We start from the raw sequence: 25,269 nt of genomic DNA on the forward strand, positions 1-25,269 counted from the left end.
AAGGCAAAGTATTAAGAAATAGAGTGTGTATTGTTTGACTTTTTCATATGTACTAGTGCATTTGTGTCAGATTTTTTTGAAGTAGTTGTAACTCACATGTTTTTCTTAACGGCAAGTGCTAATTACCTTTGGTGAAGAGGTAGAGTGGACCCTGCAGAACCCAAAGGGCAAAGATAGAGCAGTTACCGATGCTTGTAGGTGTGTGCTGGGGAACAGTGTGGAATATGAGCGAGAAGCCCTGGATGGGCAGGATAGCGCTGAAAAAATGTCAGCCCACTTATGTGTAGTGTTTTTGAGAAAGAGGAAGAAGAGTGGGTAATAATCCTGATAGGAGAGAAAAACCATGAACCTGATGTGACAAAACAGAGACCCAGCATAGAAGATTGTGAAGCTACCTAAAATAAGGCTAAGAAAACTAAGGCAGGTACTTGCCTTCAAACTAGAGAAGATGACTGAGGGGAGATAGGGATAATTTTGATGTAGAGGAAGTTTCATAACACTTGAACTTCTAATCTCAGGTGTTCTCTCCCCCATCAAGTACTGAAAGCTCCACTAAGCTTTTAAAAACAAAAGTTCTTTGTGTGAATCTTCAAGGTTTGTGTGGGTCAGGCTTTCAGCCTTTTTCTATGTGATTGGGATTTGACATTTTCCCCCTCTCACATGAAAATCTGCTGGTTACTTTCTGTTGACTAGAGGACCCTTTATGCAGAGTCAGATACTAAGAGGAGTGGCTTTAATGAACTGACATTAGTCTAGATGTGGCCAACAGAAGGCACTGTATGAGCCAAGGGATGTCAAAAATGGATTTCATTGGAAGGGAGTAATTTTTTTAGTATAGGCTGGGGTGATATTTTCAGAAAAGGTTCAAGACCCTCTGGAATGTTTTGCTCCAATCTTGCATTGGCTAGAGAGGAAACAGTGACAATGTTTAGGTACAGGGTCACTGTGAAGACCAGATAGAAGGGAATGTTTGAGAGATGCTGACAGGGCTGAGCAGATACCTAAAAGTAACTCAGTTTGAGAAGTTCCTAGGTTTTGGACCTGAAGGAATGAAGATGAAGAGCATTGTCTGTTTATAGACAGTGTCCTTTCAAAAAGACAGTGGTTTGGATTAGAGCCAGAAGTTTTTCATGCTAAGCTCTCTTTCTTCTCTTTTGTACCATGAGTAAAAGATAACAAGTCCCTTCTCAGTCCCAATGAGTGGAAATGCTGGCTTCAGACAGCATTTGCACATTTCTGTCAGTTCTTAAAAAAGGAGGAAAGAAAATCTAAATGTATCAGTTCTCACTGTCTGTCTGTAGTGCTGCTTCCTTTCTTCCTTCTTCTTTCTGGAAGGAAAGGGTGCCTAGCTGGATATGTGGATGATGAGAGAGAGAAAAAGTTTTGGATCACGCAGTAGCAGTCATGTGTAGTCTTACTGCCCTTATCACCCCAGTTATTTCCTGGGTGCCCTGTGGGGTACTCAGGAATTTAAGAACAGAGCATCAGAGAAACCCAGGTTCTGTCTGGGAGCTGCTCAGAATAAGCAAGGTAAGGAGTGCTAGCCAGCATGCTGCTCTGCAATCCTGCTGCTTTTAGATGAGGTAGCTGAAATCAGGATTGCCAGGGAGACAGATAATGCCTGAGGCAAATGTCTGAGGATTTGCTGCAGCTGAAGAACTGGAAGTGTAAAAGTCTCCTTTTCAGAATCCGCTGCCTGGGCCCAACCTCTTGTGGCAGGTGCCTTGCAAGTCCTCTTTAGAGAATGTGGCAAAACTTATTTTTATTCAGCCACTGCTGAATGCAGGAGCTGTGTATAGCTTAGAGCACTCATTGGAAGTGTGAGAGGTCTGAGATAGTTTCTTTTGTCAGCCTGGGGATACAAGTCTGCATCTTCCAGCTGCCTAAAGACTTGCTCTTGTAGCCAGGCTGGCATGAGGAGCAGCAGCATATTTGCTTGCAGCTCAGAGCTGAACCTCTTTTACAGCAGAGACCATGAGTTCTGGGGAGAAGCAGAAGAACAAACCAGGGGGAGAGTGTTGTACTGTAGCCCGGTGGCTGAGACCCACAGGCAGAACAGAGTGTTGCAAGTTGTGGCTTCTGCATCTTCAAAGTGCGTACATTTTACAGGAAACAGAGCATGGATAATAATCTGAAATAATTCCCAGCCTTGGCTGCATTTCGTAACTGTTCCAGGTTGGATATATTGCTGTTATCAGGCTCTTTCACAGCATCTAAGCCAGGTTTTGGATTGCGGTGTTGTTGAGGGAGGCGTTGGACATCTGACAGCTCGGGCTGGATTCCTTTGATCTTGTGGCAGGAACAGGTCAGGTGGGCTGGCACAGTGGTTGACAGCCAGATGATGGAAATTTGATATGCTTTGAACAGCACCACAGTCTCACAAAACATAAGAATTAGCTGTGTACCAAGGAGTAGGAGGATTAACTACTGAGTCATCTGTTTAGAAGGGCACTCGGGGGGGGGGGGGGGGGGAGACTGCTCAGCATGCTCTTAGGAGTTAGTGAGCAGTGCTTTTCATACAAGAGGTCAAGAGTTTAGTTATGGGAGGCAGTTTGGGTGAGTGACTGTGATGTAATGGCACTCAGTAAGAAGTGGGAGAGAGGGTAAAACCAGCAACCTTCGTAAGAAGAAAAGAGTTTATTTCCTTGTCAAAGCTATACAGAGGGCTCAAATGCAAACTCTCCCACCTTGCAAAGACAGGCAGGGGAAATGGTAAGCTTTTCCTTGACTTCAAAACTAGGAACCAAATGGAGGAGCTGGGTCAAATGTCTAAGGACAAGTGTAAGTAAATGTAGTGCAAGGTTGTAGGTACAGAATTATGTCAAGGCACAAAATAAGTTGCAACTAGTAAGAGAAATTGAGAGCTACAGTAAATAATTTTTAAGATGTCAAAGTCTTTGTTTCACTTTCCCAAAAGGAACTTGCCTGGTATCTGGCTTGGTATAAAATGTTTCTTGACTAAAAATAATGTAACTGTTTGGACCTCTGTGTCATCCTCACTTGAAAGTTGATACTCTGGACTCTTCTTTGTGTCACTTGGCATCTATCCCACACCAGAATCTTGAATTTACTACTTGCATTTTGGCCCGACTGGTAATAACCATTGTTATTTACAATGCTGTCTCTCGCCTGCTTTGCATTTTTCATCTCTGACATGCAAAGTGCCTCCCAGAGGAGTTCTTTTAATCTCATCCTTCTTCACCCTCAAGCTGTGTAGAGTTCTCTCCAGTCAGTGCACAAAAAACCTACTGAGCTGCTCCTTCCCCCAGCATTAATAGGATTTTCCAACATAAATCTCTCAACTATCAATGGATTAATGTGCTTAAAATGCAATACACTAGGTGGTTTAAAGAGCTCAGCCATGGGTAATAAAATGCAGTACCTTTCACCACAGTAATGCTAATTCTGATCCACACAGGATGTTAGTGACTGAAGTTACTGCTTGAGCTGCATCAGCTGAGTGTACTTACAAGCCCATGTCAGGAATTTCTCACTGGGCAGAATGCAGTGAGCTGTGCAGGCAGTGCCTTCCCATTTCAGGGAGCACAAAGATATGCATCCACATTTAACTTAGACAGTTTAAAGATGTTTGCTAGAAATAAATGATGGTACAGGGGATTTCTTGGTTTGTCATTCTCAGGAAAAGAGATGATGGGGGGAGCAAAGATCCCAATATGATATTTATTATTCATACTTTTCTTCAAACATGAATAATGCTTGCAATCATATGTATAAATTTGTTCAGTTATACATATCAGATGACATGGTCTGGGACAGGGATTGCTGTTCTCTGCCTGTCTTCTTGGAATAGGACTGGTTTGCACACACATGAATTTTATTCTGTTTTTAAAACTACTTTTTAAAAAAGCATTTAAGATTTTTCTTTTGCACACACCTGTCACTGTATTCAGCAGAATCAACTTTTTTTTCTTTAAAAAAATATCTCTCCCATTGCAAACTAATGTGTTTGCACACCCTCGAGAAGGGAGCCACTTAGAAAAATCAGTTACAGTTTCTTTCCAAACCTTGAAGTGATGGGTGTGTGACTTTTTTCCCTCTGAATTTTTGAAACCATTATTCAAAGAAAGTAAACTTTAGTCTTGGTTAAAAATAAGAAATCATGTGGCAAAACATTTTAGCAGTTTAAATAAGGGCTAAAGGAGTTACAACCCTTATGGAAAGTCAGGTGTTTCATTCTCTACTTTTTTTTTTTTTTGAATGCAGTGTCCTAAAATAGACTTCTGCATCTGGAGAATACATCTGTTAAGTAGAGCAATTAGTGATTATATATTGGGTTGTTTTTACAGTAACTCAGATGTTTTTCTGTGAAACTATTACCAAGGTTATGATTGCTCTTATCTCTTTTGTCTTCTCTTCCCTTCTTCCTTTCTTTCTTAACTATATTACCAAGCAAAATTTATAGCAGAGACCAGAACTTATAAACTACTGCAGTGAAATGGAGATTATCTAGCATATGATAGTTTTGAGCAAAATAGGGTCTCTGTACTAGTAATTATTTCTCCTGCTTCAGTTGAAATCCTGTTTCACACAGTGTTTTTCTCATCTATGCTCAAGTGTTTGCATGGATCCATGGATTTTGTAGCTTGCTTCATGATAGCTGTGGGAATGTTGACTTTGGTTTCATGAACTTCCTAAACTTCTGTTCCTTCAATGTAGTTTTATTCTTTGGTTTCTGTTATGAAAATGAACTGGAGAAATGAGGATTTGGTGTCCAGGGATGAGTATTTTGAAAAGAATCTTTGAGCATGTGGAGAACGCAGGAGGAAAAACACAGTGTATGCAGGGCAGATGTGACAGCTGGTAGGAAGGTTTAATGAATGAAGGGCCATGGGCCCTTCATCTCCAAAAACGAAAGCCTTCACAAAGCTCCAGAAATGCACAAGGCTCACATGGTTTGGGCTGTGACAGCACTGGGTCTTTTATTTAGTCTTGTGTCTCTGAATTCTGAGGCTGAGGAGCCACTACCCTAAAATACTGAAAGTCAACATTTACATTGACAGTGGTTTTGCCCCAGGTCATTTTATTCAATCCTGGATAATGGCTGATAATATGCAGGTTAGGTATGGCTCCTGGCCAGTTGTGGCTTCCTCTTTGGTGGCAAAATAAAATTCTTCAGCTGGGTGCACTCAGGAGATGTCCTGAGGTGAGGGTTTGCCAAGTACTAAAAAGAGAATAGCTAATAAAGTGTCTCTGAGGGCCAAACTGATACTGATACGAAGGTATGAAGAGATGCAGAATATAAAACTATTACTTGGTGTGTGTATGTATCCTGAGGCAGCCAAGTGCCTATATTCCCATCTCACTGAATTTTCTGTTAGTATTAGTCAGTGGAGGTCGATGTCTTCCTTGCTTGAGTTAGCAGTGGCACTATTTCTGTGGCTTTTTCAACTACTTCTGAAGTGACAGCCATGGAGATCTTCTAGCGATGTGCTGTGTGTTGCACGGCTTCGGGCTGGTTGTAACGTCCCTGTTAGAACAGTAGTTCCTCACCTTGGTAGTTCAGAGAGTCCAGTTGGTCTGAAGTAGGTGAGTAGGCTTCTATGAAAGGAAGGCAGGGACAGCACCTGCTAACAAACAGTTATTGTAGCATTTTTGTTAAAAATGAAGTTGTTATATTGCTATACAATCAATTGCTATGGGGTTGTGTATTTTATTATTCATCAATAAGACTGCTAGGTATTTCCCAATGATATACTGTTAATGTACCAAGCAAATGCCATGGTTGGTTTGTTCCTTCTCTCCTTCCCTCAACAGGGGATATTGCGTTCTGTGGCTGAGCATTTCATTGTGATGGATGCAGAAATGGGTGCTACACCTGCACTCCTTGGTGCTGGCAAAGGCAAGAGCAAAGTTTTGTCCTAGAAGTGAAAGTGGTGATGTCTGTGAGAGTCTTTTTTCCAGGGAAAATCTTGCCTCAGTCTTGTACCTGTCTCAGTAAAACTATAGCAGGTGCCCTGGCATCTTGCCCTTCCCCACAGGCAGCTGCACTGCACCAGGGAACCAGGCTGTGGACTTCAGGTGACCTTCTAAGCAGCTGGGATTGAGGCAATTGGAAGGCAGAGATAATGACATAAGAGAAAGAATGCTTGCACTGTGGTGCTTGGGGCCTGTTATTAGTACTGGAAGGTTTTTGTGGAACATTGCCTATGCCAGCTCCACTAGAGCAGTATCCAGAGTCCTTCATGTTTGATAGGAAGGTATTTTTGAAATGCTTACTTTTAAAAAGTTATCTTTTTAAATACTTTGTTGGCTTGCAAACCTTTGTTTTCTTGTTTCTTTATTGACCATCCCCCAAAAAATTATTTTGAAATCAGGACTATTATTTTTTATTTTTCTTCATTTTGTGGGATTTTTTTGTGGGGGGGAGGTGCGGTGGGGTTGATTGCAAGTGTGTTTGTTTGGTTGTTTTGTTTTAATTTTTTTAATCCTATCCCTCATTTTCTACTAACCCCTTCCGCCAAGAACTGTGGTTCCCTCATGCTTCCCAGTTCTCAATTCCACCCTGATTAACTTTGAGTTGGTTGGGAAAACATATTTAATTCTTCTTGCATTCCCGTTCTGTTGCAGATTTTGACTTGAACTATTTTTGGCATTGGAGCAAATTTACAGACTACGTGCAATGTGTCCTCACGTTCACTGGTGTGACTGGTTACATCACTTACCTGTGGCTGGACTCCTCCCTCTTTGTGGAAACGCTGGGCTTCCTTGCAGTGTTCACTGAGGCCATGCTGGGCGTCCCCCAGCTGTACCGCAACTACCAGAACAGATCGACAGAAGGAATGAGGTACGGTGCCTGTCCTACATCAAACACGTGTGTGTGCCTTCGTGGGGGTTGTCTCTGCAGTGTGGGAATGCTTTTCCAGGAAGGGCAATGTCATCTCTACAATTTTTACTTGAAAACACAGCGGCAATCGGAGTAGACTTTTCTGTCAGTAGGAGCTGCTGCAGCACTGCTGAAGGCAGTGGGAGTCCTATGACACCTCTGAAGTCTGCCCATTATCCAAGTCCAGCTGGAGAGTTCCAAGGTGAAACCTGTTCTAGTGAAATAAACATGTGAAACCACTGCTGTTGCCATTAGCAACGTGTTGCAGTTCTACTCAAGCTGTGCTACACCGGTAATTAGAAATGGTCTAAAGAGATCTTGCATATCAAAAATAATAAAGAGGATGAAAATATTTTGAGCCTTCAGCCTATAACTATCAGTGTAACTCATAGAATTAGCTCTTCCTCACATATCTGCTCATCACTTCTTCATAATCCATTACTACATTTGTAGCAAATGGCATCAGTACTTATTTTTGTGTCAGAGCTTGAAACTGACATTTGCAAAAGTGCCAATGTGACTTTTACAGTCATGACTGTAAAAATGTGGGACAGAAAATTTTAATCTTGTGCCCACTCTTGAGTCATTAAGTCAGATTATTTTTTCACACTGTTTATTGGATAACTCAAATGGTAACACTAAGATTACAAAGGCAACTTGTGAAGCTTTTTGAGAGAGGAAACGTTCACTGTGGTGCATCAGTGCACTGGTCTGTAGAAACAATACAGCAGCAAATTCAGTTCACAGAATGCTGTGATCATTTGTGACTGTCATCTCTTCCAGTGTTTCATTATGACTTCTCTGCATTCCTTTTAAAATTTGCTGGGGTAATTTTTACTTTGGTGAAGACAATTAACCATGCCACCCCCAAAGGATAGCAATTCTGTCCTCTGTTCACATTGTTTGCTTTACTTGTTTGGCTTGAGCATGCTTATACTAGCTACTCTGAGATATTTTCTAACTTGAAATGTTGAAATGTTCAGAAATTTGCTTTGATACTTCAGGCATTTTCTGATTGGGAGCCCGTTTTGTATGGAATGAGTCAGGATTTGCTTCCAAAATATTGGGGTATTTTTCATACACTCACTGTCTTGGAAAATTCTGTACCTGTGATATCCAGAAAGCAACTTATCTGCTAAACAGTTTTTATGCTCTGGTTTGACTTTTTTTTTCCCTTTTCTATTTTTCATCTGTGAATCATAATGCCGTATTAATGATGGCCACTGGTTGTGTTTTGCTTTTCCTTAACTCCTTCCTGGGGATGTGAGTTTCAGTTTTGCTATTTCTTGTATGTGCTATTAGCAAAAGGATTTAAAAAACCTTTGTTCTTTGTAAACTGCTAAGCACAGAATTGCAGAATTCTCATCTAAGACTACTTCACGAAAGAGTGCTGTGTTTAGTCCAGAGAAAATAGCATAAAAGCTCACGTTTCCTTGTCATGGAACAGAACCAGGTCAAACATAGCCACGCCGCTTATCACTTATGCCCACAGTTCCAGAATGCATTCCTCCCTCTGGTTCCACTCTTGAAGAAATACTTTGTGTGGCATTGGACATTGATGGGTCTGGGCACTGATGAAGTAATGTACAACTTTCTGCTGTTGTACTGCAGTGGGAGGATATTCGTGCATATGTTGGTGCTCTTTCTTTTTATCAAGTTAAATTGTGGTTTTATATATGTTGTAGGTACCACACACACTTTGTAGTACCATGCAATCCTAAATTGACTGCATGTTTTCTAAGCATTACTGGGCTGTTCCTCCTGTGAGAGTGAGGGATTTCTCCCAGTGTATCGCCTTCTGTTGAAGGAACTGTTGGAAATACTTCCTCTGAACTTCCCTTCCTGTGCCCACTTCTCTAAGAGCATATCAAGAAGAGACCCCAGTCACAGGAATACTGAAGGGAGCATGTAACAGTGCAGCCAGCCTACTTGCATGGGTATTTACCAGGTGAGGGCTGGCTGATGCCCAGGTTAGCTGATTCCCACTGCTCTGTGCAGTTATTTACAGCTCAGGGCAGAAATAACCATGTGTGTGGTTGGTTACACTGTCGGAAGCAATTGCATTGGGGATCCAGGCCAAAATGGCTGGCTGCCAGCCATGCTTTTAGCAAGCCTCAGTGGCAAAGAAAAAGAAATGAGTTTCTAGTGTCTCTGTGACTTTAAGCTTAATGGGAAGAGCAATGAATAAAGCTGTTCTATATAGTGACCTGCTGGTCAGTCATCACATCCTGGTTGGAGGTGGTAATTTCTTAAACCACAGTAATTCTGTCACCCAGTGCAGGAGTGCAGTCTGTGTCCCTGATAAAGATCACAGCCTTCACTACTACCAGAGAAGTGGTTGTTCACAGGTCCTCATGGCTTGGCTTAGAAAAGCTGTAACATGCATCTGTCTCTGAACTGGGACAGAGCAGCTGATCCATTAGTTCTATTTTGCAAACAAGTCTTTTCATAAAGGTTAACTTTTGAAAAAGAAATGGAGAATAAGGTCTCAGTATGTGGCCCCAACTGATCGGAGTATCCTGCTGGACTCCTCTGATACTCTTATTTCTGAAAAAAGGCCACACTACCCACAACCCTTCCTGCCCCAGTAACATCTGTTTAAGTGAGAAGTTGGGGACGTTTCATACTTGACGTAGCAGTCATTTCCTGATAAACAAAATTGGAGACCGGGGGCCATGAGAGAGCCAAATGGGAGAGCTGGCTGCAGTGGCAGCCAGGATATCCTTTAGGAGTCTCTTGTGGAAAGGATCCTATCATCTCAACCCTGTATTTCCATTTGCTACTGCCTAAAAAATCCCCTACTGAAAATATCCTCTGTGTCTGAGGTAAATGTCCAGAGGGCATCTGCAGCTTAGGGAGTTATGTTTATTGTAATAGAGCATGACTGGAGTGAAGGAATCACAGTTATGTGCTTTGTAGTGCTCCTGAGAATGAGTCTGCTGGTTCTTTGATATCTCTGTTCTGCTGGATAGAGCTCCTCACATCTTATTTTTAAGTTTTCATTTTCCCCTTCCTCTCTCATTTTCGTTCTTTTTGTAGGATTATTACTACTAGGTCCTGTAGCTTCCTCCTCTCTTCTGACAGAGCAGAGACCAAAGGTGAAGTTGGAAAGAAATGGAAACAATAAAAATAGAAAGGAGATGCATGCTGAGTAACAGCTTTTGTGGAGTGAAGATAGTGTAATATGTCCTTGTGGTCTGATGGTTGATGGGTGGAAATTTTCCTATGATTAAGTAAACAACTAGTCAAAGCAACAGAAATTTTCATCATGTTCTCTTTGACAATTCACCTGGTTACTTTTGGAATGAGTACTTTATGGAAACTTGGAGCTCTGTTTAAGTATTTAAGTACTTTTGAATGGTTGCAAACCTAAATAGTACAGTAGTAGTTATATAAATTATGGCACTAAACTTGACAGAAGTGCTTTGTAATGAATTGTGTTACTACCTATCAAAGAAATATTCACTTAATCTCCATTCTTTTCAAGAACTAAACTAGTTCTGTCAGGTGACCTAGTAAAAGAGTAATTTGATTAATTATTGGGGTGGATTAGAATTATAAGCGATTATGTTAGAAAAAGGACAAAAGCTGTCTCAAAGTTGAAGAGCTTTAGAGTAATTGAGAAAAAAAGGCACTATGACTTTAAAAGATTGTTCATCACTTGTAAATTTGCTTTATATTATGTGGTAAAATATTTCAAGATTTGACATCCAGAACACCTCTCCTCTACCACCTGTTAGGAGTCAGAGCTGCTGAATACTACAGTTGGGATCTGATGCTCCTTGTTTTATTAACTGCTTTTGTTTTGGGACAAGAAACATACAGACAGGAACTTACTCTGTCATTTATCATTGAGTCCCCACTCCTTCTAGGGTAGTTGCCTCTCACTCACTTTCTCTTTCTAATAAACTGCATTCATGAGAAATGGTGGTGTTCAACAGGAGGCAGTGGAAAGGGTAGGAAGGTTGGCTCTGGATCTGGCAGCAGCACTGCTGCACGCAGAGGTCAGTGCATTGGGAGAATCACATCCTTGTGTGGACAGCAGCTTTTGTGGAGTTGCTCTAGGGGGGCACTGTGTGCTTTTGTGCAGGTGTGGGGAGAGCCTCTGAGGGGAGGCACTGCTGTTATTATGCTCTCCTCATAATCCCATCTAACCTCCCTCTACCAAAGGAGGAGGATGGAGGGTTGTCCTGGGGTGACTTCATGATGCTTGTATCCCCATTTGTCTGTTTAGAAATAAGTTTTGCACCTTTAAGACTGGAAGTGAGGGAGAGAAGAAGCACAGAGTTTATCAGAAACTGCACTTGCTCCCCTGCATCCTGGTGCTGGACTGTGTTGCCTGCAGCATGGACAGACAGCGGGACAGAGCTCTCCTTTGCTTTTAGTTAGTTTTAGCTAGCTGAGGCAGAGAAGTTCCCTGGACTGTGGTTTGTCATTTTCTTTGGTTTCTGTTTAAACCTGCTCTGGACTGAACACCCAGAGGAGCCACCAGCAGCTCGCACCTGTGGCCCACCAGGCTGGGCCTGGGCTGTGGCATTTCCAGTGCTGGAGGGACTGATAAGAGACTGCGAGCTGCAACCCAGGGAGGGGACTTTCTGAGTTTGTCACCTCCTTTAGAGCAGCAGGAGGTTCTACGGTTTAATATTGTTCAATTTTTTTGTGCTGATGAATGCTTTGCCTGTTAAATAAACAGGTTTTTTCCACTTTTCTCCAAGGAAATCTTTTCCCAAACCCGGTGGGGGAGGGGCCACTTGAATTTGCTCTCCAGAGAAAACCCCTTCAGAGGTTTTCTCCCAAATTTGCCCTAAACCAGGACAAGGGTGTTCATCTGTACAGTCTGTGGCCAAGTGGTAGGTCTATGGTCCTACCCAAGGACCGTGTTAACCTTGGGACTGCATGAAGGTTGATTTGCTCCAGGACAGTATTGCATTCCTGTCTGCTGCCCTGCTCCAGAAAAAAGTAAATGCCCTTCATCAAAAGTTTTTTGCAAAGGCTTCTCAAAATCACCTGGCAGTAACTCTTTTTTACTGCCAGCTGCTCCTCAAACCCCATGGAGAAGCAGTTTCTTTTAGTCAGAGCTGCTGCATGGCACAGTCTTCCCAGGTCCAAGAAGGAGGTCTGGCAGTAGGACAGAGCTGGGCAATATATCTTGAAATCTCAGAAGCCACAGTCCATTGGATACCCAAATGTGCCCATCAGTTGTTAGCTTGGAAACGTGTGGGTTCAATAAAGCAAGGTATTTTTGCAGCAGTAGTTGGTGTCCTGATATGCAGTGTTGTCTCTTCCCTGGCTGCATCCTGGGCATGGGATGGCCCTTGCTGTGCCGGGCTCAGGGCTGCACGTGCAGCTGCAGGGTCAGAAGGACACAACCAGGGAAAACCTGTGTCGTCCCTCTGCAAGCAATTTCCCAGGTCTGTCTTCTTGCTCATGGCCAGCTTTCAGTCTGCTTGGAAGGAACCTCCTTTCTGCACAGCTTTGACTGTTGTGTTTGGCTGACATCGGGTCGGGGACACAGAATTTCACTGCTTGGAGACAGCCAACACAATCAGTGACTCTGCTTATGTATTGATAGGAGACTGTCTTGGGAAATCCAGGCTGAAAAGGCTGAATGAGGATAATCTCAGGATTTCATTCAGTTGGGTTATTGTGGTATGAAAGAAAAATATTAATTTAGTCCCTCCTGTGGCAGTGCTGGGTCAGTCACAGTGATTATCCTGTTTTAAAAAGTGCAAATCACTGATGGAGAAATAATTGGCGTTTATTGTCTCAGAAGCTGCTGGAGTCAAAAGCTGCAAGTTATAAAAAGCTTTTTCATTCAGAAATGTTTTATAAGGTGTGCTGCAGCTGTGAGCTAGTTATGAGCAAGTGTTTGTCTGAAATGTATTCAGTGAAATGAGTGTGGTATAAAGATGTATGAAAGAAATAAATTCTATTAAATTATTCTAATATGTATATGTATTTAATACATTATTTAATACATTATACATTATTTACTTTTTGCCTCTATAGATAATATTAAAAAGAAGACAGTATTTCTTAGAAAGATAAATTTTATTGTTGGTTGCTTTTATTGAATACTGCTCTATAGCTTTTTCCTTTATGAGACATGCAGCTCTTTATATCATTTTTCAGGAGAAACTTTTGAATTCTGAGACCAGTGTTTGTCCCAGAGACAAATCCTGGGTTTATTCAAAAGCTGTGAAGTAATGAAAGCTGCTATATTTTTTCTGCCTGTATTGTATTAACCAGTTGCTGTGATGGAGCAACTGAAGGCTTTATTCAGGACTTGCTAACCAATGTCTGGCCACCTCCCTTAGTGAGATTTTAGATTTAAGGAGATTGGGCAAGTGCTCTAAAAATGTTACTCCTGTGGTTTCTTGGGATTTTTTAGCCTAAGAGAATTTTTTTTATTTGTGAATAAGTAAAACAGCTTCAGTAAGTTACTTCCTTTGGAGTAACTTTTGAATTACTTCCTTTATGCTATTTAAAAGAAAACAAAACCCTATGCTAGAGGGAAGTAGAGACCTGTGGATGTTTCTGCTCAGGCACCAACTGTGTATTAGCTTCTTCAGCATAAATTTAGTTCCATTTTAAAGGGAATTCACATCTGTTAGGGCAACTTTGTTACATATCTGTGCTTTTTTGGGCAGGCTCAGTAAAGGAGTGAGAGAAATTAACTGGAAAAGAACTTAAAAAGTGCTAAAAAGGAGGGAAGTTAAAAGAGAGTGATGCAGGCAATGGCTATATTGAATGTTGTGTTTTTTTTTCTCTTCAGCTCCTTTTTCTCCCTGTCAGATATTGCATGGATGAGAGCAAAATCAAAGAAATAGGAGTAGGGATAATGGATGCCTATGTGAAAGATTTCCTTTCCTGAGTATGCCACATACACAAAGCAGACACTGACCAGTACAGCAGAGACCTGAGTTAGGAGTAAATTGTGCCCAGTCCAGAACTAACACCAAGGAAGATGCCAAATAGAGAGAGAACTGTTTCCCACAGGCTTTGGCATTGTACCCTCCAGGTGCTGGTTAAGCAGTGTCTTCTGTTATTCTTAAAATAGCAGCTGCTTTATATATATTAAACAGACAAAGCAGAGAACGTGGAAGAGGGGTATGGGAGGTGAAGGCCGTTTAGTTCAAAGAAACAAAGAACTCCCAATAAAGTTTTGTGGATTCAAATCATCTGACCCAACTAAGAAGCAGGTTTTTGTTGCATGAAGCATTGTGCAGACAGTCATAGAGACTAAGTTATGAAAGAGGAAGTAGTTCTTGAGGGACTAGTTAGGACTTAAAAGTTAAATACGGGGCCCTAGCAAATACAGAAATCAAGGTCTTAAGCATGAGCCAGAACTACATCAAGTAAATGTAAAATTATTAGCTCTACTTAAAAGTGGTTTGTATTTAGGGTTGTATAGCTCATTCCTTATTTTTGCTGCCTTTCCTATTGCACTAAGTTAATCAGAACTGTCACTGTGCTTACAAATTGCCTATTTTAAACTATACATATAATTTACCGTAGTTCTGTGATTGTATTCTTTTGTCTTCCTAAATGGTCTTCTTTACTCAGATCCTTGGTTTTCTTTATGGACCTACAATTGTTGTCATTGCCTCTGTAGCTCCAGCCAGCATTCGTAGTTTTCTGGGCAAGTTTTACTTGTTGGATTGTGTTGCTTTGCTGACATTTCCTCTTCTGTTCCTGGCACTGATCAGCTGGTGGCTATTGTCCTTTATCGTGGCTTTTATGTAAAATATTCCAAGGTTTTTAATTTCTGGACTTTGCAAACACATCCAGGTTGGCATAATAGTCAGCGAACAGTTTTCATGAATGGATGGACGAGGTTTTTGTAAGGCTTACTACAAATAGCTTGTCTTCTCTCTTAACCTTCTCATTTGTAGTTCCAATGGGCAACAGGAACATCAGATTCCCTTCCCAAATCTGCCTGTTTTAAGGCTAAGAGATTAAAGAAAGTAGTCTGTAGTTCTCAGAAGATTTCTAATTTCTTCTCCCTTGAAAGTATTACTACATCAGGAAAATAAACAGGCTTGGTCTCAGTGCACTCAGGATGAGGGCAGAGTCCTGTCAGCATGTGAACAGGTGGGCTGAAACTATTTTATTCTGATCCTAGGAGTTAAGTGGATTCTCTCCTCTTCTCAAACTCTCTTTTCACTTGGGGCAGACCTGTGATTGATGCCCCAGGTTCAAGGGCCTTCACTTTCTGCTTGATTCTCTGCAGGTCTGTGGCCTGTGGGTTGCTGTGCTGGGTCAGCACTGCAGTCACCTCTGTGCTCGCCTGCTGTATCTCCCCAGAGCTGTTCTCTCAAGACCTGCAGCAGCACAGTATGTGTTCCAAACACAATTCTTTTTGCCCTGTACACTCAACACATCTGAGATTTTCAGGAACTGAAGGAAGAAACGTGGAAAAATCCAGGAGGGAGACCTTCCTTCCCTCAACCTCCCAGCACTTCTGACAGTGTGAGCAGCAGTATCCACTTATCTTCAGCATCTCTAAGGTTGTAGCACAGTGTGGGCTGCTAAAGTTCTTGCACATATTGAACTCTTCTCATTTCTCTTCCCCTGGCACTTCATCCCCTCTGTTCAAAAAGTAAAATCAAAGCAAATGACTTCAAACCAAATGCATTCATCTTTTACAAATAGTTCAAGGCCTCTGTACAGTAATAGGAATAAAGCTCTGCTGGCATGTTTAATGAGTGCTGTCTCCATAGGTGCCTTTCTCTGTGCCCTGAGAATTTGAATTACAAGAGAAAATTTATTGTACTACTGTTACAAAACCATTCCATTAAGTTTAGGTGCTCCATCTTCCTCTAGCAAGGAAGTGTCATGCAAGCTATTTTGCATAAATAAGGTCAGGTCAAGGCACAAAAATGGGAATAGAGCCTGTCATGAAGATACCTGAGAGATGAAAGTTTTCTAAAAATGTTGTCTTCCTCTGTTACCTAACAAATTCAGGAACAGAAGTGCCTCAGTTCTTGACATTCCAGCACCTGTATTGTTTTGTTAGAATTCACCACAGCAATTGTGTAAGTGGGTTAAGTTAACTGCATGTAAGTGGTTGCAGAGGTGCAGTGCAGTAGGACTGAGTGGGATTAGAAATACAGAAGGGAAGTAAACAGAGATTTGAGTTTGAAGACATGTAGGTTGAGATTTAAGAATGTAAACAGCCATAATCGTAATATTGACTGTGTTGAAGATCTGTAAAGTCAGCAGAGAGGTGAGTAATTTAAGTAGTTAACAGATGAGCCAGAACAGCAGAAAAAAGAGATAAAAGAACCTTAGCACAGGAAATAACTTTGCAGGGTGGTCCAGAAAGACTACGATGAAGAACTGGGTAGAGAATGGGCGTCAGGCAGATTCCAGTGGGTTGACTGCAGAGATTTTCTGTTTCAGCTTTGACCTGTAATGGTTTATTTGGTCCCCTACTCCTCAGACACAGAGGGACAAGCAAACAGAAGAAGAGTGGGAAGTGCAGAGAATGACATACTGAATGATGAGCCCAAAAACTGAGATGGGGAGGAAGTGCTCATAGTATTCTTGAGTGGAATGTAGAAAGACAAAAAATCTTGCTATCAGAAAAACCTGTTTCAACAAGGCCAAAAGAGGTAGGGTTTTAATTTGTTCTGGCAAGGATGGCTAAGAATGATAAATGTCTATATCAGGTCAGGGAATTACATGCCTAGCCAGATGTCCTGGCATTGTCAGGCAAGCTTTCAGGGTAGTTGTGGAAGTCTTGTCCTGTCAGATACTAAGTCTTGTATTAGAGAATTTCCCAAGACAGTATTCATAGTGTACAAAGCAGCAAATGGCAAGAGTTTAGGAATGAAGATAGACTAGGGGATGTCTATCCTTGTTGAACTGCAAAAACCCCATTGGGGCTGAAATTTTAAGATTTGTTTCATGCTACTGGGATGTGATCATGATGCTTTTATGTCCTCCCTGCAGCGTTCAATTCTGCCTACAGTAGGGCTTCAAAGCCCTGCAGCCACTGTGGGTCAGTGGCTATGTGGAAAGTGGCTTAGAAGGGGTTGGTTTGTGGTGGCACCTGCTGACAAACACAGCCTTCTCACTTGGCTTTGCTTTAAGAAGCAGCACAGAGGTGTATGGTGTGTCACTGTCACCAGTAACTTCACTGCTGCACCTCGGTGAGCACTTGAGCATGTGGAAAGAAATGGAGAAACCTGGAATTTCAGTTGAAGAATTAGGTGGTGACATACCTTCATATAGAATTTGCAAGGGGTTATTTCATAGAATCAATAAGGTTGAAAGAAACTTCTAAAATTGCTGAGTCCAACCATTAACCGAACACTGCCAGGTCTGCCAATATTTCCTTATGGTGCTAAGATGTTTTGGAGGAGAATGCAAGCTTTTTTCTTGCAAATATCTGTAATTCCTTTCCAGACAGTAATCTGGACTTTGTCCCTAAGTAATCACTCTTATTTTACCTTCTAGTGTGTTTGGGGTTTTAATTTCCCCAGTGTTTTCCTAGAATGTGAGAAGCATTTTTACTAACTGAAGGATGTGATTATTCATGAAAAGTAATGACTGCAACATCATTAGATTTTGTCCTTGTGGATGCTGGCTTTGAAGACAAGTGACTCCAATCACCTAGAAAAAGGAAAGCACTGGAGCTGGAACTGTTACTTTGTGTATGTTGACCAAAGATGTAATTGCAGTTCTTGAAGTAAAAACTAGAAGTGTGCTCAAGCTATGTAATTGTTACCATATGAAGATGAAGGGAAAATGTATGCAGATTACCTCAACTTGAATGAAGAGTCTGATGATCTCTTGGTTGTCTAGGTCAGGAAGAAAGGAAGATTTAAAAGCATTACTTTGAGCCTTGGGATACACAGCTGTGCTGAAGCAAACCTCTGTTCCCTCGTGTCTTTTGATTACCTTTCAAATTGAATTTGTCCCAAGTTATTTAGAACTAGACCAGGAAATGCACTGAATGGTGTTGCACAGGGACATTATGTTGATACTTCTTGGCGTTGGCCTTGCAGGACATAGCAGTGATGTGGCAGTGGGCAGGCTGCAACTGCTGGGAAGTGGCTGGCCAACTCACCCTGCAGGGAAACGAGCCTTGGGAAAGAGTGCTGCTTCCTGGGATTTGTGTCCCTGTGCCCTGTATGGCAGCAAGTCCTTTTATCACCCACCTTTCAGTGCATGATGTGGGGCCCCAGGGTGGGCTGTGTCAAGTAGCTGGAGAGAAGATGGGCTGCAGGAGAGCATCTAGAGCAGCATGAGCCAGCAGCTGTTCCTGCAGCTCCACCAATTGCAGTGCTGTGAGTAGGAGGTGAGAGACAGGGAAGCAGGGACAGGTCCTCGAGAACACCTTCACGAGTGAGATCTTGAAGAATGGTGTAACTTAGGTGTGCTCTGCACCATTCTCATTACACTGACACTACTATGTGTGCTGGCAGCTGACTGTGGTTACTGCAAGAGGTGCAGGATGTGATTTTCTGCCCTGGCACCAGAGAAAATCTAGTCCCTGCCATGGCAGCAGGTCTCAAGCTTCCCAGTTCACCAGCAGCAGAAACAGAGCCTGTCTAATCTGTGTTCATACCACATGTCTAAGCAGACCTGAGCTTTGCAGTCTAGCTGGCATCCATCTGTGTCTCCTGCAGAAAGGGCACTGGTGTGAATTGTGGCTCAAATCTCTCCTCTGATCCACAGAAGAGATTTATTTTCACACCTGCTTCATAGAACTTGGAGGTTTTTGTGCTGTTTAAGACCTGCTGCCCTTCTTTCTGCAGTGCAAGTTGTAGAGTACTAGAAGTACTTTGTAGCTGTTAAGGGTTACCAGTCTCTGGACCCCTACAGACTGAACTTTAGGCATAGCTGCTTGGCATAGTTGGAGGCCATATTAGTGATCTTGGACTATCTACCAGCCCTGTCTGGCATGTCCTGTGGTTTCCTTTTGACTACCCTTTCACAGACATGTTCTAACAAATACTGGATTTTGAGTGGATATGCTGCATGGGATCAAAATGCCTGACACTGCCATACTTGAGTGGTTAGAAAATAGATACTAATAAAAAAAAATTGACAAATGCCCATTTACCCTGGGGGTTTTTTTTTGTGAAACTTTTGCTTAGATGCACCTTTTTGGGATTGTTTGCCTGATGGTGTTTCAGAGTGAAATCCTGCATTTCATCTTTTCTCATTGATGAGTACAGTCCCTGAAAATCACAGAAAATTTTAGATAATTTGCTCTTAGATTGCAGCTGACTGTGATATCAATTGCTTCTCGATATGGCTTTGACTCAACTGCTTCAGCTTGGTTACAGAGGTGGATCTCTCTTGCTGGAAGCTCCTCTTAACTCCTGCTTGTGTTGTGGGGCTGGACAAATGTCTTTCTCTGGAGATGGTCAGTGCTGCTCCAGCCTCAGAGGAATTGTTGAGAAGTGAGGTAAGGCACCCACACCAAGCAGGGCACGTAGGACTGGTGACGAGTTTCATGCTTGGATTCCCAGCTGGCTGTGCAATATTTAAAACAAGATCTTTGCTTGTTCACACAGAAGGACCTGTCTTAGGGTATGCACACTTAGTTTCCATGTTTTCAAACTTCAGACGCTTTGGATATCTGATCTGTGTGTTTTCTTTTTCTTCTTTTCCTTTTAATAGTTTTTGGCAGGCTAAGCAAATTGGTTAGCATGAGGAGGATTCCTTTTTTTGTTAAGCCATATGGCATTTTGTTAGAAACAAATGCTCTATTTATTAATTTTTGTTCGTTTTGTGCAGTGTTAAAAATAACATGGCATTGGTGTTTCATGTTTTCTGGTCTGTGTTTCACTGCTGTAGGCAGGCCAGCCTCTGATTGAAGTGCAGTGTTAGGGATGCTTGCTATCTTTTCTAAGTAGACTATTTTGGAGCTGCAAATGGGAACTGAAAGTTTTCCAAAGTCAGGATGTTATAACTGAATCTGCTTTCTCTTCCAGACATTCCTGTGCAAATGGCTTGTGGGAGGTAGCAGCTTAAAAGGTTGCTGGAGAGATACCTTCTGTACCTTCTTCCTCATTTCCCAAAACCAAATGCGGTGTTGAAAATACTCACTGATAGGCTGCTTTTGTGTGGACTTTATTCCTGAACTAAATACTATATTATCAACTTTTAAATTATTTTATTCTGCTTTTGTATCCAATCATTCAAAGATTTGTCACTGTGTTTTAACATGTATGAAAGTCAAGTGCTAATATATGAAGAAATGTGAAATCTGAAACTGTGGCAGTCTAATCAGATTTTCTGATTTGGCAAAACCTGTGTCACGGCCAAGATATGGGGAAGTTTTCCATGATGGGGGGCCGGGATGTGTGGAAGTTGTGGACAACTTCCACTGATTCTTGAACAGAGTCCAGTCTAATTCTCTTCTTTACATGGGTAAAGGTAAATAAATTATATTCTTTCTTTCTCTTATCAAACAAAACTTAGAAGTTTTGAGTTCATCAAGTGTCTGAGCACAGCTAGCCCTAAGTTTTTGACTGTAGCAGGATGTAATTACATCAGGGCAACACGTTCCTCCTGTTGCTATTTGTGCTGAAATGTCTGCTCAAACCACTACAGGATTTTTCAATGGAAGTGACCGTCTAATGTCTGATTCTCTCAGTGTCTTCCAACGTGCAGGGTATTTTTGGGTTTGTGTGTTAAGCTACAAACATGCAGAGTCATAGCATCAGTGTGAGAAAATCTGCAGTGCAAACAGGAAGAGAGGACTGCTGTGTCTTTTTCCTTCTGCATGTTTTGTGCTCAGTCCCAGCCCGTGTTCTGCAAACTGCTGCTCTGCAGCCCTGCTGCTGTTTGGACAGAGGGTGGCAACAGTCTTAAGACAGACTGGTTCACCAGGGAAGTGGAAGAGGGGACTTCACATCTCATATTCTTTTACAAGATTCTTCTTTTTGGTAGTTTTTGTTCTTTCAGATGAAGGAAGAAGAAAGATGTAATGGTCCACGAGTGACTAATGTTGAGCAGAGTGTGCAAAGACTCTAAGGGAAAATCAGAGACTTGAGACTCTGGTTGCAGTGAGGTTTTGTGCAGAAGGAGTGAAGATGCTGAAAAGTTTTGATTAGAATAGTATTAGTCCTGGATAAGGAAGATTGCACCTGAATATATAGAAATAATTGTTTTGAGATATAATTGTTTTGGAAAGTACTCATTCTCTAGTATAGTTACACAGAAAGAGAATATGGTTTGGGATTTTTTTACTGTTTTGAATGTAACTCTTTCTACATCTAAATAATTCCAGAAATAATTCTGTAAAAATTAAGATTTGTTGGCTGACTGCAGATGCCATGTTACTGATAGCTGCTGTTACCTCTAGTTGCTGTCACTTCGTGATTAATATACAATATACAGGGAACCTGAATGAAAGAAGTTATTCCATGAGAAAAGTGAATGCTGTTTTCAAGCATGTAATTTATTTATTTAGCAAATGAAGACGGGTACAGCATATTTATGAAATCTGCTGTCAGTGGTAGAGAACAGCAGCACTATAGGGCATTTTCATATTACCATATTAAAAACCATCATTTAGCAACCCACCCCTAATCTAGTGTCTGATCAGAAGGGTTGGTGTCTCTCTGAGCATTAATTCCAGCAACAAAATAAATAAATGCCCTTTCAGCTTTTAAAAAAAGTTGAAAAAATACCAGCTTTTCCTTTTTGTGGTCATTTGCAACTTATGCAGACTTGGCTCTGGCTGTTACTACATTAACAACTCCTTCTATTGAGCTCAGCTGTGAGGAAGACACTTGCTTTTTAGGAGGTTTGTTGTCATTGGATACTGCGGTGCTGATGTACATTACTGGGAAGTGCTATTTTTACCGCAAGTCTGCCTCAGCCTCTGGCAATACCAGCTATTTGAGCACAGTTCCTGCCTCTCCAGTTGGCATCTCTGTTGTCACACAGACATATGCTGCCATTTGCTTATTTCTGCATCCCCAGGTTGCTCTCTGGCAGTGCTCACCCCCAACCTGCTTGCTCATTTGTGCTAAGAGCAGTTGTGCTGTCCTCTTAGAGCGTATCCTCCATATCGACAAGGTGAGCATTTCCTGCCTTCCACCTCTCCCCAGCTTAGCTTTGGACTGTTTCAGGAAAGAAATACTTACTCCTAAGTCCTGCTTTGCTTTGTAGCCATTGCTGCACAGAACAGCTTGGTTTGCGTGACTTTGCAGATAGCAGGAAGATAGAGTGTGAAGTTGGTCATTCTGAGAGAGTCTGGGAAATTTTTGCTGCACGCAGCCCCTTTGTGCCGTGCCGTCCAGTCTCAGATAGCATTAGTGGTGGGCCCTGACTGCCTGTTGTAGCAAAGCCTCCTCTGCATTAGCAGTGCAGCATTTTCTCTTGCCCTGTGAAGCCAGGGGTCAGTCTCTGGTGCACCAGTCTATGATCTAGCAGCCCACAACACCTGGCACATGGCAAAGGTGCAGATCCATGGGCTGAGGATGGTTATAGGAGCATCACCAAGACCAAATGGCGGATCCTGCACTTGGGTTGCAACAAGCCCAAGCTACAGGCTTGGGAAAGAGTGGCTGGAGAGGTCCTCAGCAGAAAAGGACCTGGGGGTGCTGGTTGACATCCACCTTAATATGGAGATATTTTAAATATGTGCAGATGTACCACTTAGGGGCATGGTTTAGAGGTAGACTTGACATGGTTGGGTGAGTTTAGGTTAATGGTTGAACTCAGTAATCTTAAAGGTCTTTTCCAAACTAATGGTTCTGTTTGCAAATGGTTCTCAGCAAATACGGGGGTTACAGTAGAGCAGTGAAGCAAGGGCTTTGGTGTGCTCTCCCCTTTTTGCTCTTTCTTCTCCACAACCAAATGAAAATTCCCATTTCTTCTGGGCAGTAAAATGCTTCCTTTTTTGCAGACACTGCTCTTTTCTCCACCGGGGCAGGTAAGGGGCAGCTATCTGCCTGAGCTAGAATGGTGTCTTTCTTGTCTACCCCAAAAGTAAGATCAAATATAAGAATTACCTCTCTTCACCAGGTGACTGGGTAAAGTTGAGAAGCTGCAGACAAAAACTGGCTTTTCTGTACAATGTGGCATCCTGAAGTGACACGCTAGCTGGAAGGTATGAGAACAGTGACAGTGTATCCATGCCATGCATCCCTCATAGTCCTACACCCACCGCTGCATCATTGCAAGTGACATCTGCATATGCAGCAAGGACAGAGCAAATCCCAAACTGGGAGGAGGAGGACTGTTACTATTGCACTGAGAATCTGGAAACTAGGACTTGACAGAAGTTGTGTTGATGGTGTAAGCTTCATCTAGCCCATCTCAGGCCTGTGATGTAGTGGGGGCAGGGCCAGCTCTGTTTCTCCCAAGGTGCCACACAGAGGCTGTGTGTGCAGACGGGTGCTGGTTGAGATGGGAGAGAGCCAACGCAGTCGTAGCTTTTCCTCTCCTTGGAGTGGGCACTGGAGGAGTGAGACATGTACTGACTTGGAGAGAGTGCTTGGGGCATTCCAGGGGGCTTGGAGTGGTGAGGTGAGGGTCCTGGGCCAGCACACCCCTCTTTGCTCATTCCCTAGCTTTACCCTCATGGTGGATTGATGTTGGCTAATGCCAAGTGCTTACCACTCATACTGCTCCTGCTCCTTGGCTGGACATGGGGAGAGAAAAGTACAACAGAAGGCTCATGGGTCGAGATAAGGACAGGGAGATCACTCACCAGTTACCATCACAGGTAAAACAGACTCCACTCAAGGAAATTAATTTAATTTATTGCCAATCAAAATCAGAGTACGATAATGAGAAATAAACCCAAATCTTAAAACAGCTTCCCCGGACCTCTCCCTTCTTCCCAAGCTCAATTTTATTTTATCTTCTCTACATTCTCCCTACAAATGGCACAGAGGGACAGGGGATGGGGGTTGTGGTCAATTAATCACATGTTTTTGCTGCTCTGTCCTCTTCATGCTCTTTCCCTACTCCATTTGGGGTTCCTGCCAGGGAGACAGTGCTTCATGGACTTCTTCAGTGTGGGTCCTTCCCTTGGTATGCAGTTCCTCATGAACTGCTCCAGGGTAGGTCCCGATGTGTCCTTTCCATGGGGTGCCGTCCTTCAGGGATAGATTGCTCCATCCATTGTTTCAGGGGTCACAAGTCCTGACAGAAAGCTGCTCCAGCTTTGCTGCTGTGGGCTGCACTCTCCATGGACCTCTCAGGGACCTGCTCCAGCACAGGCTTCCCATGGAGTCACAACCTCCTTTGGGCATCCACCTTCTCCAGGGTGGATTCCTTCAAATACTACAGGTGGATCTGTGCTCCCCCCATGGACCCCCGTGGGCTGCAGGGGCACAGCTGCTTCACCGTGGTCTTCACTGCAGGGGAATCTCTGTTCCAGTGCCTGGGGCATCACCTCCCCCTCCTTCTGCACTGACCTTGGGGTCTGCAGGGCTGTTCCACTCACATGTTCTCACTCCTCTCAACTGGCTGCTCGGTAGTGCAGCAGTTTTTTCCCCTTTCTTAAATAAGTTATCCCAGAAGTGCTACCACTGTCACTGATGGGCCCAGACTTTGCCAGTGGCAGGTGCATCTTGGAGCCAGCTGGCATCAGCTCTCTTGGACGTAGGGAAAGATTCTGGCAGCTTCTCACAGAAGTCACTTTGTAGCCTGCCTCCCTGGCCCCTGCTACCAAAATCTTGCCATACAAACTGTCTACCCCAAATTCAGGTCATTTTCAAGGAATTGTGTACCAAGTTTCCATTTCTCTTCCATTCCTATAATTCCCTGTTCTGTTCCAGTCTCTTTTTTCTATCCTCTTCTCATCAAGGACCAACCTCTTGGCTCCTCTCCTGTCTCCTTTGCTTTCCTCTATGGCACTTCATTGCCTTTTCTCTCCTCTTGCATGACACTGTTCCCATTTTCTTGCTGAGCTCTTTGTGATTATCCCATGCACCTTTTGGTCCCTGCTGGATGTGCTTCTTTTGTCCAGACTCAGCCTCTCCTCTGGGAGGGCAACCAGCACTCCACAGTCACTACTTTGCATTAGCCCTGAGAATACCTTGGTGCAGCTGCAGGACTGAGTGTTGTGAGATATCAAGCATTTTCTGTGTTTTATTTTCGTTGTACCTTGGTGATTTGCAGGTTGTCTCTGGTTCTTTGTCCAAGCTGGACAGAAAAGTATGTATGTTTTTTGATACACAGACCAGTGGCATTAGCTCTTTAAACTACCTGTATCATTTTTAAGATCATTTTTGTCAAGGACAAGTTGAGATTTTCATGTGTGTGGAGCGTTGTCATGTCCTAGTGAGAACTCCAGGCATGATGATGATGTCCTTGAGAGTAAGATGTACGAGCTGGAGTGTGGGCTCTGGAACGTGCAGAGGCTATCACAACATGCACCAGTTTTCCAGCTGGTGTTGCAGAATATTGAGTTCACAGGTGGCTTCCTAGCAAACTTGCTT

The 25,269-nt window shown here is 42.7% G+C and overlaps 1 protein-coding gene across 2 annotated transcripts in view; it reads left to right on the plus strand.

The window, feature by feature from the left end:
- SLC66A2 (solute carrier family 66 member 2) overlaps positions 1–25,269 on the plus strand; it is a 66,429-nt gene that overhangs the window by 36,521 nt on the left and 4,639 nt on the right. For both annotated transcript variants that reach the window (XM_036406187.2, XM_036406193.2), the window contains one exon: positions 6,589–6,805. In XM_036406187.2, coding sequence (XP_036262080.1) covers positions 6,589–6,805 — 217 coding nt within the window. The remainder of the gene's footprint in view (positions 1–6,588; positions 6,806–25,269) is intronic.

The sequence above is a fragment of the Molothrus ater genome, chromosome 1 (assembly GCF_012460135.2).
Source record: "Molothrus ater isolate BHLD 08-10-18 breed brown headed cowbird chromosome 1, BPBGC_Mater_1.1, whole genome shotgun sequence".
In the NCBI taxonomy this organism is placed as follows: domain Eukaryota; kingdom Metazoa; phylum Chordata; class Aves; order Passeriformes; family Icteridae; genus Molothrus; species Molothrus ater.